This window comes from Salvia miltiorrhiza, chromosome 2 (genome assembly GCF_028751815.1).
Source record: "Salvia miltiorrhiza cultivar Shanhuang (shh) chromosome 2, IMPLAD_Smil_shh, whole genome shotgun sequence".
Lineage (NCBI taxonomy): Eukaryota > Viridiplantae > Streptophyta > Magnoliopsida > Lamiales > Lamiaceae > Salvia > Salvia miltiorrhiza.
The window spans coordinates 49,357,602-49,373,850 of NC_080388.1; the positions used below are offsets into that span (position 1 = coordinate 49,357,602).

A 16,249-nucleotide genomic window follows, 5' to 3' on the forward strand; every position below is an offset into this window, starting at 1 on the left:
GTCATTTTTTGACTAGCCCAATTTTTAGTTCATAAGTGTTGTCGAATGAGATAATTAAGTGTGCACTACTTGTGTTAATCATTTTTTGACTAGCCCAATTTTTTACAAAGTAGCACCATCTGAGCACCTGCACGTCGCCCTTATCCCATTAAATGCTCTGAGGCGGCAAAGTGACTCGTGAAAGCGGTCAGGTGATGGTCTAGAGCAATTGTTCACGCCTATTTCAAATTCACACCCATGCAAGGCAACCACTTCCTCCTATAAATAAAGTATATTGAAGCAATATTAATTCCATTTTCAAAGCCATATAGTATTTGATATTACGACATTTTTTTATGTCAATTAGATATTTTTAAGATTATACTTTAAAGAAATTTCAAGATTACATCTTAGAATCAAGCAAGGTATAATATCCTGAACATTGCATAGAACCTGATAAATTTACATTAAGTTGTATCCTAAGCAAAGTTATAAACATCTATTAATTGTTAATAGCACGGAATGCTTAAAAATCAAGAAAAAAAATAACAATAATGGCATTATCATCATTTTTACTTAAAATCTGAGCAACCTAAAAGCGTGCTCAGATATCCTTCCGACTCCATTAGTCCAAACGCGACTCTACTGAACTGAACTACTCGTTTGACTGATTTGTACTTGGTGCTTTAACAGCAGTACACTCACCAAATTCCTGCAAATTAATGGCACCCCACTTCAGGTAGAATTGGTAATTGAAGCTGCATTTCTTTTGCTCTGATTCTCAACATTTCGGTTAGCTCGGAAAGTTTCGAACTTTCCTCTGCCGGATCTCTCATGGCAGTCCCAGTAGAGGAAGCCATTGCTGCACTGTCCACATTTTCATTGGAGGTAATTGTAAATTCTGTAATTATAGCGTTGTTTTTGCTTTAATTGCTGAATTCTGTGGATATTAAGCTAATGCGAACTTTAATTCGGTTTAGGACGATCAACCAGAAATTCAAGGGCCTGGATTTTGGGTGTCAACTGAGAGAGGTGCAACTATTAGTCCAATTGGTAAGTTTCTATTCTTGAAATTTTGTTTCCTTATAGGTCTGTGTGCTACAGGGAAATGATTTTTGTGAACTTTTATGCAAATAATTTACGGGTATCGTTTGTTAATTGAAGTTCTGAACTATGATGAACTCGAATTTGAATTTCTGGGAAATGTGAAGCTAAAGGGAAGGCAAGATATTGCGTGTTATGAAGTACATTATGCCCCTGAATAGCATATTGTAGTGAATTTAGGTGTTGTGTAAACTAATTTTCATGCAGAACTTCAGCTCATGAATTGCAGAAAGCACTGAATGTCCGAGAAGAACTTCGTGCCTTGATAGTTGATACACAATGTAGAGCAGCATATTTGTTTTTGTGGTTTCAAGTATCTTCTATCAGCTAATAGTTGTAATTTAAAAATAATTCATGTGTGAACTGGTTTAGACATTTTCTTGTAACACAGGGACTTAGCCTGTTAATTAAAAGCTCCAAGCTAGCCCCAAGTTGATCTAGAGATAAATAGAACAAGTAGTTGAATGTTACTTTATTTTTTTAGTGGTGAAAAAATACCCTGGAATTATATGCAATCAGTACTTTCAATTTTTTGGTTAATAAAGATATAAAGTAAGATAAAGTCAGTTCTTTCACTGACAAAATGGAGCCAAATGAAGATGTTGTAAGTACTTTCTTGGATCACCTAAAGGGTTTTGCATTATCATATCAAGATCTATTTATTGAGCTTTACTTGATGTCTTGTTCTGAACTGTTGGCATGCTTTTGCAATCAAAGCTATACTTTAAAAGTGGTACCCTTCAATCTTCCATTTCCATGTTCTGATTGCAGAATATAGTGATGTTTCCGCCTATCGCTTATCTTTATCTGAGGACACTAAAGCCATTAATCAGCTGGTATGACAATTTACTCTCTCATGGATCCTCTTTGTAGAATAATTCCATCGTTCTCAGTATATTTTATCTTTACCTTAGACTTTGTGACTGCAATCAGACATTGTTCTTGCATTTTCCACTCTGTAATTGGCTTGCCATGACTATCAATTGATAACTTTTGTCAATGGTTGTAGAATTTGCTTGTCCGAGAAGGCAAGGAAATGGGTTCAGTGCTTTATACATACCGGAGTTGTGTTAAAGCCCTTCCACAGGTCAATTGAATCACCTTCGTCCTCTGAACTACTTCTATTTTTCAGTTTGTGATTTCATGCTTCCACATTTGTTCACGCTTTAGATTTATAAAACTTATCTTATAAAATCTTACATAATTAAGGCAAAAAAAGGACATCAATGTCTAGGAAATTAATATATTGTTGTTCTTATGCATTTTGAGCATTATAATGAGCTTATGAATTAAATCACGTTTTCCCTTTAATTCCTATTTTAACTGCTGCTTTTGATTTATTTATTTGCTATAATGGATGAGAGGCTCAAGTGGGATAACTGAGTTGAGCGAGCTCTGTAGTTCCTTAGGTAACTTATGTTTATATAGGTCTGATATAGAAAACTGGTGTGTGCTACCTGAAAGTCATACTATAAAAGGATATCTGCTCTTGATCTTCATATTTTACCTTATAGCATAATAATTCAAGCGTAATCATGGCAGCTTCCAGATTCTATGAAGCAAAGTCAGGCTGACTTGTATCTGGAAACTTACCAAGTTTTAGACCTAGAGATGAGCCGTTTGCGCGAAATTCAGCGATGGCAAGCATCAGCTTCATCGAAAGTATGACTAGATAACCACCTGTTTTCTTGTCAAAGTTTTAGTTCTTCTTTGGCACATGAAGATGATTTATCTTGATACAGCTAGCAGCTGATATGCAACGTTTCTCTAGACCAGAGCGACGCATCAATGGTCCTACCATAACACATCTCTGGTTTGTTGATGGCATCATTTCTTTTTTCCGCTATCAAGTCTTTATATATATAAGTTTTACTTTATACACCATGTGTAATAGCAGTTTGGTTAAGCTATTCAGCATTTCAGCTTTAAGTTTCCTGTTTTATATGTCAGATTTATTTCTGAAGTTAATCCCATACAGTGAAGTAATGCTTCTTTAGGCATCGTTATAAAAATTGAAATATCTATTGCAATTAAAATCTAGCAATTATTCAACCAGTTGTCCATATTCCGGTTACTGAAGCTTGCTGACAAAAAGTCACCCTTCTTCTAAATTTTGTACATTATACCTAATCTGGGAAAGGTAGTTAGCTAATTGCATAATTCATTGCAGGTCGATGCTGAAGTTACTAGATGTGTTAGTCCAACTTGATCATCTAAAAAATGCAAAGGCTAGCATTCCTAATGACTTCTCTTGGTACAAAAGGTATATCATGCATTTTTCAATGAACAAATAGTAAATTTTATGCTTTCAATTTTTGTTTTCTTACTCTTTATTCTGATATCTGGAATTATTTAAATTTTGCTAACCTATTAGGATCTATCTGTCTAAATAGATTGTCTTGCACTATTCTAACTCAAAAAATTTAGTAGGGATGTAATGGCAATGAGTTCTGCATGTGAAGATTCCAAAATGCATTTAGATGTTGCAGTTACCAAGACACTGAGTCTGAATAGGAGTAAAGTTATTGAGCAATAATAACTGGCAGATAACTTAATAGATCTTATACTGGGAATAACTAACAATGTATTAGTTTTATCCATTTTGTATCTGCTTTCCTTTTCATGAAATTTGGTTGAAGTGAGCCGCCCTTTACCATCAGTCACTATTCTCTTATATTTGGATCCTGTTACATTCTTAAAGAACATAGAATGTCAATGTTCTTTCTTTTCAATGTCCCCATGGTGATGTTGCTATTTAAATTGTGTGTGACGTTCTTGCTCAGAAATCTAATACAGGGAACCTATATTTTGGAACGAAAATAGAAAGAAAGAAAGACTTCACAGTATACTAGTTCGGTTATTAATGTACATTGCATTAGCTGAGATAATATAAAATAGATGTCTCTGATTTTCTGATCAGCTATAATTAGGAAATTGTCTTCTGAAACATCATAAATAAGTGCTAACCTTCTGCCATGATCTTGCTTTAACTTGACCATATTGGCAGATTCTCTTTCCACTGATTGTATTCTTCAATATACTTCTTTCATGGGTTTATATGTATCTTCACAGATTTCTTAGCTGCTAAACTTGCAATTGTATTTAATGATCAGGACATTTACACAAGTTAGCGTGCAGTGGCAAGATACTGATTCAATGAGGGAAGAGCTAGATGACTTACAGGTGAGAGTTCAACTCTTCATTGTCCTCTGATTTTTCTTAAATATTGTGAAAAAATGTGGGTTTTGCTGTGATGAAATTTATTTGAATCTTTTTCCCCCCCATCATATAATAACATACAGTGTTATGTATCTTGACAGATCTTTCTCAGTACAAGGTGGGCAATTTTGTTGAATTTGCACGTTGAGATGTTCAGGGTCAACAAGTATCCTTCATGTCAATATTTTCTTGTTCATATTGGCACACTCATCATCTTAAGTTAACATATCTTGCTTAAGTTACTACCAACTATGCACACTCCACATTTTTTTTTCTTTTACAAAAAGAATCTTATTTCAGTTTAAGGCCCATTGTATGTTTTCCATGATGTTTGAGAGATAGTATCATGATTGAGGTTTAAAACAAAATCCTTCCATTTCTTTGACTATCTTGACGTAAATTGCTCAGCAAATCCTCCTTCATTCTTAAAACAGACCTTCTAAGGAAAACATTGCTGGGCTGGGCATGAAAACTAATTTTTACTGGAAGCTCTTATGACATTTTTCTGTATATAATCTCCACGGTGAGTTGTATGGTATTATTGAAATTTGAAAAGTACTACTCCCTTTGAAACGTCCTACTTTCTAATTTGGGGCGTCCCATTTGAAATGTCTCATTCCATTTGAAGACACCAACACAAAACAAACACCCTCAACATAACTCATAAATTACATGATATGCCACAAAAAAGTTTCTCTGCACATTATCTCTCTTACTTGATTTGACAGAAATACCCCCCAAAAACTACTTTCTCTTTCCAACTATATTATAAGCAATTCACTTTATACTTAAATCATCTACACCGTAATACCCTTGCTCAAAAGAAACGAGACGTTTCAAATGGAACGGAAAGAGTAGTATACAGTCAAGTTTTCCTGTTATAATTTCTTTCAGATATGTTAAATGTAAGATTGATTCTAATAACCCTTTCCTAGTTAAAGCGATTTGTTATTTTCATATTCCTATAATTTTATCTTTTCCTTGAAATTATATTGTTGCTTCAACATATGCTTTGTAAACCCCTTAACTTGCAATAGTGTTGAAGACATTCTCCAAGTTCTCATAGTTTTTGCTGTTGAGTCACTGGAGTTGAATTTCGCCCTTCTCTTTCCAGAGCGCCACATTCTTCTCCGTGTTTTGCCTGTTCTTGTTGTCTTGGCAGCTTCATCAGAAAAAGATAGCGAGTCTCTGTACAAGAGAGTAAAAATCAACAGATTGGTCAATATATTTAAGGTACAAAACTGTTCGACATATCTGTTGAGTCTGCAAGTGTTATTATCACCTTTCCAGTTCTTCTGTATAAGTTTGTAATGGATCTATCCATATTTATGTAGAATGATCCAGTCATCCCTGCATTTCCAGATCTTCATCTTTCTCCGGCTGCGATACTAAAAGAGTTGTCAACATACTTCCCAAAATTTTCGGCTCAAACTCGACTTCTCACTCTTCCTTCACCCCATGAGCTGCCACCTCGCGAAGCACAAGAATATCCTTGAAATTATATACTATATTTTATATAACTGATTTGTTCTTTAGTGTCTTGATTATATTTTCTTCTCTTATTGGTTTACCTGGAGTCATGCACTCATTTTATAGACAATTGATTTAGATAGATATATATGATCATTTTCCCCAATTCAGTGAAAGTAACCTAGAGTTTAGCGACGTGAATAGTAGTTCCCTTGACTTCATTTACTTATCAGCGTCACTTTTTAATCATCAACCACATTGGGGCAGTTCGTGCTGAACATGACGACTTCTCCATTCGTTTTGCTTCTGCCTTGAATCAGGTGCCTTCTCTCTCTCTCTCTCTCTCACACACACACACACACACAGAGACACACACATACATACTCATACACACATATACACATTCATGCGAATCTACTCCCCCTCCCCACCCCCTATTCCCTCTCCCCTATTCCCTCTCCATCAGTAGTTGATTCAGTGCATTTTGATCTCCTCTTGTTTCTGCCATGCTAATTTTGTTTAATCATTTTCCTATTTGCAGCTTGCTCTATTAAGATCAATGGATGGTGCAGATATGGAGTTTGCAAAGGAAGTCAAAGGAAATGTCTATGATATGGTTGTTGAAGGTTTTCAACTCCTAAGTAGATGGACTGCACGTATTTGGGAACAGTGTGCATGGAAATTTTCACGACCGTGCAAGGAGCCCGTTTCCACAGAGTTGCATGAGCCATCATCTTTTTCTGACTATGAGAAGGTCTTAATATTTCTTTGTTGTTCATCTGGAAGAACTTTAGAGTTGCTTATCATTGTTCATTCTATTCATAAGCTAGAAATACAACATTGGTTTATGCACTCGCATCATCAGGATCTGCAGAGTCCATGATCGTATGTAATTTTTGTTGGCATAAATTTAAGTGGAATGGTGGAACCTGAAGAATGGAACGCAGACTTTCTCCTTTGATGTCTAATAATCTCTCAAACAGAAGTGCTTAATGAGTTAATTGTGCTGTAGGTGGTAAGATATAATTATAGTGCCGACGAAAGAAAAGCCATGGTAGAACTTGTGAGCTATATCAAGGGAATTGGGTCATTGATGCAGAAGTCTGACACACTAGTCGCAGATGCCTTGTGGGAAACTGTTCATGCAGAGGTCCAAGATTTTGTGCAAAATATACTTGCCACTATGCTGCGGACTACCTTCCGTAAGAAGAAGGACCTTTCTAGGTAATTTCTTTATTTACTTATGTAATTTATCAAAAAAAAAAATAAAGACCTTTCTAGGTAGAACTTTCATGATCTTGATTGTATATCAGTATATGTAATATGAGAATCTCAGACTGCTAACAACTTTGGTTACTCTTGATTTTTAACCTGCAATAGATCCATTTGCTTCTCTATAGTGAACTTCATTTGACTCAATTATATGTTATCTTTTTAACTACGGATGCTTATCGCATATGACAGCATCCAGGTCAACAATCGATCATCTAGTGCATTGCCCACATCACTTTGACATGCTTTTATTGTTTCTATACCCTCGCATGTGGATCCGTACAATTTTACATAATTTATCATTAACTGTTTCACAAATAATATGTGGGGATTATTTCTGATAATACGTTTGTTATTTGCAGGATTCTTTCTGATATGCGTACACTTTCAGCTGATTGGATGGCAAATACAAGCAAACCTGATTCTGAAATGCAAGCATTCCAGCATGGAGGTGAAGAAAGTAGAGGAGCCTTCTTTTATCCAAGACCAGTAGCACCTACAGCTGCACAGGTTTGTGTTTTCATTTCTTATTACATTGGTTTGGAGATGAATAATGCACAGCTCACATGAGTATTTATCTAAATGAAACTTTGTGACTAAAGAACATACTTCCATGTATAAAGTAGTCTATACAATTGAATAGATATGTTCATTTTTCCTTGTATCATGCTATCAAACCTGTTAGAAACCGTATAGCAAATGACTCTTTCATTCTATCCATGCATGGGTAGAGGTTGTTTGACACAACCATCCTTGCTTGTCCGATTTTACTTTTTTGAATACATTACGACCTTGAACTAACACAGAACTCTGTCTATCTGGTTACACTTGCCAACCCAGATCCATTGTTTACAATTCTTGATATACGAGGTGGTATCAGGTGGCAACATGAGGAAGCCTGGTGGCCTTTTTGGCAATACTGGTTCTGAAATTCCTGTCAATGATTTGAAGCAGTTGGAAACATTCTTCTACAAGCTTGGATTTTTCTTGCATATATTAGACTATACAGGTTTTGTTAAACATGTTGTTCAATTAATTCTCCTCTCTGGGCATATATATTTCATGGCATCAGAATTTCTTATTTACTTGTAAGGATTCCATGAACAACTACAAATCAAGTTTCGACATTCTTTATCTTGCAATGTGAAAAACTAATTATGGTTATGGACAAGATTTTTTTTTTCAGCACTATCAATATATACCAATTAACTGCATCTTCCTGCATTCCTTTACTGTGGACTTTCAAAAAGTGTACAGATATAGATATGATTACATTAGATATCTTCTATTTATGCATCGACATTGCTGTACATCCTGATTAATATCTTGGCCTGAAGAGATATGTTATTGGCTTAGAAAAGTCAATGCCCAATCAGTTAACCTTCTTTACTATCGTGCATTATGACTCTCATCCTTAGATCACACATCACCATTAATTACCATGCATATCTTTGCTATACTCGGCTAACCTTACTGTTATGTTTTTGCAGCAACTATTGCAAACTTGACAGATCTTGGTTTCTTATGGTTCAGGGAATTTTATTTGGAATCTTCTCGGGTTATCCAGGTAAAAGGGGTTTGATGGATGTTTTGGAGTATTATAGTTAGGGATCGTTTGACATTATTATTTATGTACTTCGTATAAGCACCCCTTGGTGGTGGATGAGGATGACTACCCAACATTCTCTTAAATAACTTCATCATCGTCGTCTCTGCCCATTAATATCAACTCCACAAATTATTGTGTGACTCACTTATGCCTAAACCTTTTTTCTGTGATCATGTTAATGTATGAACTTCAAAAATAATTAGTAACAATAACATGTGGTTCTCAAAGCTGGTCTCCCAATTTTTGGTTATTCCTAATATTCCAGCTGAGCTAATCCATTGTGAAGTTACTTTTATGCATTTTCCCTCTGGATGTTAAGAGCATTCGTGCATAATTTTCCTGCAGTTTCCTATTGAATGTTCCCTTCCTTGGATGCTGGTGGATCATGTAATAGAGTCTCAAAGTGCTGGTCTTCTTGAGAGTGTATTGATGCCCTTTGACATCTATAATGATGCTTCTCAGCATGCGCTTGTAGTCCTCAAGCAACGATTCCTTTATGATGAAATTGAAGCAGAGGTAACTAAATATAAACAAGTTACAGTATACAACAGTCATTTTCAGAACTTAGATAATTTCCCCAGCACTGACTTGGAAATTGTTTGGCATTGACTGAGGATGCTACACTTGCTAAATACTAAATAGTACTCCCTCCTTCCCATTTCAAATGTCCCAAAACTATAGTATTGAGTTTTGGGACATTTGAAATGGGACAGAGGGAGTAGCTCAGAGATGATACTTCCACCAATCCTTTTGTACTGTCTTTCCTTTCTATTGTGCTTGAATGTCAAGCTTTAGAGAAAAGGCTTCTGTTTCCTTTTCAGGTGGACAATTGCTTTGACATATTTATAGCAAAATTATGCGACACCATCTTCACATACTATAAGAGTTGGGCAGCAAGGTATTTGCGTCAAGCTTTTCACACGTAGCTTTCTGGCCAGATTCATTTCGTTGAAATCTAATGGAAGTTTTTGTTTCCAACTTCAAAGTGAGCTGCTGGATCCATCATTCTTGTTTGCCTTAGACATTGGTGAGAAGTTTTCAGTTCAACCAATGAGATTCACTGCACTATTAAAGATTACTAGAGTGAAGGTAAGAAATTTATTTGTCTCCTCTTTAGTCAGTATGCTACTTTTCTATTGTTGAACTGGTCCATCTATAGTCTTCTTCATTTTCTTGTGATATTGGTTTCTCTGCCTGTTTTGTTTTAATAATTTTTTTCGTTGTCTACAGAACTCGAGTCCCCCCTTTTGTATCTAATTTATGCTAAAATTGATTTTCCATGGTGTACAGTTGCTTGGAAGGACTATCAACTTGAGAGATTTGATCTCTGAAAGGCTAAACAAAATATGTCGGGAGAACATTGAATTTTTGTTTGATCGATTTGAGTCTCAGGATATATGCGCTATTGTGGTGAGTGTTCAGTTGAAAAACTTTGTGCGTCTTATCTTAAATCAATTTCCTTTCTAAGTGACCACCTTGATTTCAGGAATTGGAAAAGCTCCTTGAAGTCTTGCAACTTGCTCATGAATTACTTTGCAAAGATCTGACTCTTGATTCATTTACTCTCATGTTGAGTGAGATGCAAGAGAATGTATCTCTTGTTTCTTATTCTAGCCGACTTGCAACACAGGTATGATGATGTGCTTATTGTATTCATTGACTGCTAATCTTTTCTCCTTTATATATTGCATAGAGCATCCAGAATCTCTTACTAGTAAATTGTGTTACTAAAAAATATTGAACACCGAGTCACCGACAAGACAGAACTCCCTGATTAGCTGACAACTTATTCTCAATCTGAATTGTTGGAACATGTTAAGAAATTAGTATTAGCAGTTCAAACTCATTTCAATCCTGAAATGTTGGAAATGTTGTGCAATTGTCAATGGATTATTGGCTAAGAGATAATTAAATGAATTTTCTTCATATTTCTAACTCCGACATTTATGCAATGTTGAAACTCATCACAGTAACCAATTGAAACTGTAAGCATTGCCATCCTCCAAATGGCAGGGAGTGAATGCTACCAAATTGATTCCGGTTGATATGGCAATATGTATATCATGTGCCACCTACCAGACCATTGTATCAATTGATGACTGCTACTACATGGATTAGCTCTTGTTTTGGTTTTTTTTGCCTGACCATCCAGATACTCCAATTCTAACAAATTGCTTGCATAACTTTTGTACTTTCCAGATTTGGACAGAGATGCAAAATGACTTTTTACCAAACTTTATCCTGTGTAATACAACTCAGCGCTTTGTTAGATCATCAAGAGTGCCTCCTATTCCTGTTCAAAAACCATCAGTTCCACAGGCAAAGCCAAACTTCTATTGTGGTACCCAAGTAAGAAATTTTAACTCATAGCAATACGCAATTTCCTTGTCATGTAATCTCTTAATATCACTTCACTTATTTCTTCAAAAATAGTGTTGCTAAATGAACTAGTTCTGCAAAGCGTGTGCATGATGAATCGATGATCATAATTTCTTGTGTTTTAAGTTATTTTATCATTTCAAACCGTACTTTAGTTTCATAGATTTTTTTTCAGTTTTTAACAAGAATCCATGAGCATGGTAAACCTTGTGATCGATTTATGTATACGTAATGCATGTATTTATACATACACACACACACATACATATATATTGTTTTCTGTCCTTCAAAATCTAGCTTGACTATGTACAGATAATGGAATTCTTGTCATTTTCACTAAGTTTTTGTTTCACAGTGATTTGATTTCTGATGTGTCAGTTTTATGTGTGTTTGGTGCTACTATCCTAGTCTGATTCATTGACTCCACTTCCCTGTGTTTGCCAATCGAAGGACCTAAATTCTGCATACCAGAGCTTTGCCCGATTACACAGTGCATTTTTTGGCATTCCTCACATGTACTCCATTGTCAGACTTCTGGGGTCCAGATCATTACCATGGCTTATCCGAGCACTATTAGATCATGTGTCAAATAAGGTTAGTCTTATTTGCCTTAAACTTTTCTTTATCTTCTGACTGTCTGCATGTCTCGGTTTTCCATTAGAGTAGACAAGTAGAGTTAATATGCCCTATATTATAAGTTTGATTCAAAAACATTATTCATTTTATCTCCTGCTTATCTCTCTTGATGACTAAAAAGATGAGATTGGTTTCTAGTAGTTTATCATATAAATGTTTGACCTACCATTTGTAAAATCTTCTGTCATTACCATCAGGCTTATCTACTGTTTATCTAAATACAAGCTAGTGGCATTTGAATTCTTCTAAATTTCTTCTGTAGATGACAACTCTTGAACCAATGATCACCGGCTTGCAAGAGGTTCTACCTAAGTCTATAGGACTGCTTCCTTTTGATGGTGGTGTATCAGGTACATACATGATGTATCATGCATTACTCACGAGCTAATTTTTCCTCTGCATTTATAATTCACATTTACATAAATATACTCCAGATGAAAGCTTTTGGAGAATGTTTTCCTTCACATTTCTAAGATAGTAAGAGCTTTCTCCGCGTAGTGGTCCACGGTGAAAACATACTACAGTTTCTTGTTTTCATATAAAACAGCAGTTGAAATATCAGGCATTCACATTTTACCATAAGAATTGGTTTACTTGCACCTCGATTTGCTTCTACCTTTTATTAGGGGCCAGTAGGACTACTTTTTCTCATTGAAGATTCTCTGTAGATGATTTTCATAGTAAGGTGTGCAGGCCTGATTCTCTGAATTTTTTCCTTCAAATAAACTATGTTCTTAATTCTAAAATGATGAAAAAGATCACTTCAGTAATTTTTCACTCTACCTTAGTCATCATGAGTTATTGGGAGATGCTGCATTTTCTTTTGTTAATAAGAAAGGCGAATAGCATTTTCGTTTCAAAATAAAAGTTTCTTCTCTTGTCTCTAAAAAAGATCTAAAATTTATTGGTTCTTTAGGAAAAAAGGTCCCCCTGCTAGATAAGTAGTTTCTTTCTTTTCTCCCTCTGCTTCTTTTCCCCCTTCCCCCCACTTTTCTCTCAGTTCATAGACTCTTACTTTTTATGCATCCTTGTCTTTTTTCTAGGTTGTATAAGGGTTGTTCAGGAACATCTTAATTGCTGGCAGTCGAAATCAGAACTGAAACTTGAGGCTCTTCGTGGAATAAAGGAAATAGGAAGCGTCCTGTACTGGATGAGTCTGCTTGATATTGTTCTGGTCAGTTTCTTATGGCCATTTCTTTTAACGAGATCTAGGAGATTTACGGAATTATAATGAAGCATCTACAAGAATAACAAATGGTCGATCGACCAACTATGAAGATCTATAAAACTCTTACAAATGATTTACCTACATGTCCTATGACATGTGTTTCTTGAAATATGCGACGACATGCAAGTTAGTTTGCAAGCTGACACTTGAACTAAATCAACCCGTCATTTGCACTAGATCAAAGAGAAACAAAATGACCCCTTTAGCAAATAATGTAAGTCAGTGAAACTTTAGTTAAAAAAATTGTCAGCTGGTATGGTGCTACTTTGATGAAGTTAACTGCAGTTTTTATTGCCAAATCTGCCAGTGTACATAATTTTTTTAGATATTTCTTATGCCATCTGACCATGAATGCCATCTATCATGGTTGCATTGGTTTAATGAGAAGCTTGTACGAAAAATCATTTTGTGATGGTGCTTCTAGCTTCTTATACTCTTAATTTCTTTCTCTAGAGAGAAGTAGACACTAGCCAATTCATGCAAACTGCTCCTTGGCTGGGTATAACTCCTGGTGTGGATGGACAAGCAATACAATTCCAGGATGGTGAAGATAGCCCTATCATTGGTCTATTTAAATCGATAGCAGTTACAAGTGTTTCGAATCCTAGCTTCCCGAATTCATCATCTTTCAGAGTCCTGTCAAGACAAGCAGAAGCTGCTGGTATTTATTTATTTTTTTATCTCCTCATCAAACTAGTGTGCGCACAAAGTATAGTTTTATGATCTGAAAGCACATTAGACTCGTTCAGTTTTGTAGGATGAAGCATATATCCGTTATAAAATTTATAATATTAGTCTGCACCTCATCATCTTCATCTGATACATAATCGTGATGGCATATTATGCCTTTATCTTATGTGGAAAACAATGAGCTCACTAGTCACTACTACGTTTTAAAAATTTTAAAAATGGCCCATTCCTCATACTAATATATAAGCAAAATGAACGCTTTACATTCACCTCAAGCAGAATAATAAGATGTTAACACTGAAATTGGTGAGAGTAGACAATACTCCCCAACAACTTAATGCTATTGAGTTTGTTCTGTCTTCCACCTTTTTCCATTTGACAAGTTGTCTTTTTCTGTTCCCTGCTTATCCTGTATTTGTTATTTATCTTCTGTAATGCAATATAATCCAGATTATAATTTTTTTTGCAGACCTGTTATACAAGTCAAACATTAATGCCGGAAGTGTGCTGGAATATTCACTTGCTTTTACAAGTGCAGTATTAGATAAATATTGTACCAAATGGAGCGTGGCACCGAAGACAGGATTTGTCGATATTACTACTTCCAAGGACTTCTATCGTATATATAGTGGCCTCCAAATGGTAAGAAACAGCTCTTTTGACTCTTATTTTTGTACTTGCCAACAAATTTCTGCAACTTGGTTTAAACTAAAGGGCATCCCATTTTCTTCTGTGATTTCACTTAAACTTCTCTTTTCATAGAATTTATTTCTTCAATTTTAGCCTTCTTCAAAACCTGAATGCAAAACTGTTCAAAAGAACCATCATATAAACTGTACATGCATTCACCATTCTCATGATGAGAATTCATTTCAGTGTCATTAGCAATTCGAAGATCTCTTCCTTCTGTATGCAGAAAAAAGCTGACGTAATTTCCCTGCATGTATATGACAAAATGGTGTCTATATCTCAATTTTTTCTTGATGACGAAATGATTGGATTTTAGGAGGCACAAATGTGCATCTAACTGTGCAAAGATGAGCATAATGACTTTGACGCTCATTGATGGCTTCCAAAAAAGTTTAGTATTACGGAAATCTTAGAACAATGGAGCATTTGTACGAGGAAATAAGTTGTTTTACAGCAGTTGGCTTTTCCTCTTCTGATATTATATGATTATAATAGATATTGGCAGGCTTGTGCTCAATCTGGCAAAATACGTTATACAAAATTGCAAATTGCTTCATTTCTTGCAACTGCATCTCAAACTACGTCGTTTAATTGCAGGAATACCTACATGAAGCTGTTCAGGTACAACCAGGCCATCATGGAATGCTGGGGGATTCAGTTGCTTGGGGTGGCTGCACAATAATATACTTACTCGGCCAACAATTGCATTTTGAGCTGTTCGACTTCTCACACCAAGTCCTCAACGTTGCAGAGGTCGAGGTTGCATCAATCACATCAGCCCATAGGAATTCACACTTCCTCCAAGTATGAAAATTTCTCCTTTTTTTTTTCTTTCATCATCTCCGATTCACACGACAATGCACACTTACACTCACACACGATTTGTCTGGTTTCTTACTGGTGTACCTATACCTTGATGGAAAAGGGTTTCGAAGGCCTATTGGAAGCCATGAAGAAAGCGAGAAGACTGAATAATCATGTTTTCTCAATGTTGAAAGCACGCTGTCCATTGGAGGACAAGCAAGCTTGCGCGATCAGGCAAAGTGGGGCGCCACTGCATCGAGTCAAGTTTGAGAATACTGTCTCCGCCTTCGAAACATTGCCTCAGAAAGGTGCCTGAGCATACCAGCGGGTGACATGTTGTTCTTGGTGATTTTTCTGTTCCCTTTAATGTGTTTATTGTAATATAATACTAGTATATCTTATGATGTCAGAGAGTGACAATGCTAGAAAATTAAATTCAATTGTTTGGTCCAAATGGATATTTTCTTTGTATGACTACAATCTTCTATCAAACGATATAGTCCTCAAATCTAAATTTATCATACCATATTCTTTTTTAATTTATTAAAAAAATCTGAAAACCCATATTGAAAGTTTGTGTGCTCGGATGCATATTAAAAAGAAGATGTTGATAACAACGTTTCAACAATTAGAATAATAATAGCAGCGGAAATAAACGAGACGAATATGACGTGACATTTTCAAAAGTTTTGTACATATTTAGGCGATAGATTTGTCATTTTAGAGATTTCGACTAATCGAATTAATCTCAACTCATCAGATAATCCAATTATAAATTTTTAATCACATCCATATAGAATAAGGATTGAGGACTTAATTTTCATTACCAAATGAAAGGAAAATAAAATTAAAGTAGACTCGAGTATCATCAATCACTATAAGTGGTTGGTTCAAGTAGAGGAATGGAAAGAGAATAGAATTAAATAAATTAGTGGAATGGTAACAATAACTATTACTTTAATTGAGTGTTTGGTTTAACAATGTGAATGAATCATTAGTAAGGAATTCCCTTTCTTTTGTTTCACCTCTATTTTGAGGGGTAACAAATTGGGTGATTGGGTTACCCTCATGTAAAGGTAAAGATTAACTCATTATCCAAACCAAACAATAAGTAATGAATTCAAGTAATTGAATCCATTTCCAACATTTAAAAATACTCAGGCAAACGT

At 35.4% G+C, this 16,249-nt stretch overlaps 1 protein-coding gene across 1 annotated transcript; it reads left to right on the plus strand.

Moving 5' to 3' along the window:
* The first annotated feature begins 669 nt into the window (after window positions 1-669).
* Window positions 670-15,601, plus strand: LOC131011931 (protein PIR-like). Its single transcript, XM_057939831.1, has 30 exons — window positions 670-867; window positions 960-1,032; window positions 1,855-1,919; window positions 2,093-2,170; window positions 2,626-2,745; window positions 2,826-2,896; window positions 3,254-3,346; window positions 4,197-4,266; window positions 4,404-4,468; window positions 5,340-5,535; window positions 5,637-5,788; window positions 5,999-6,092; window positions 6,314-6,526; window positions 6,785-6,996; window positions 7,407-7,554; window positions 7,885-8,053; window positions 8,535-8,611; window positions 8,999-9,169; window positions 9,475-9,551; window positions 9,640-9,742; window positions 9,944-10,063; window positions 10,140-10,283; window positions 10,853-11,002; window positions 11,483-11,626; window positions 11,931-12,018; window positions 12,712-12,842; window positions 13,350-13,557; window positions 14,056-14,228; window positions 14,874-15,080; window positions 15,202-15,601. The coding sequence occupies exons 1-30, from the start codon at window positions 814-816 to the stop codon at window positions 15,394-15,396; spliced, it is 3,861 nt and encodes a 1,286-aa protein (XP_057795814.1). The 5' UTR covers window positions 670-813; the 3' UTR covers window positions 15,397-15,601.
* Window positions 15,602-16,249: the final 648 nt, after the last annotated feature.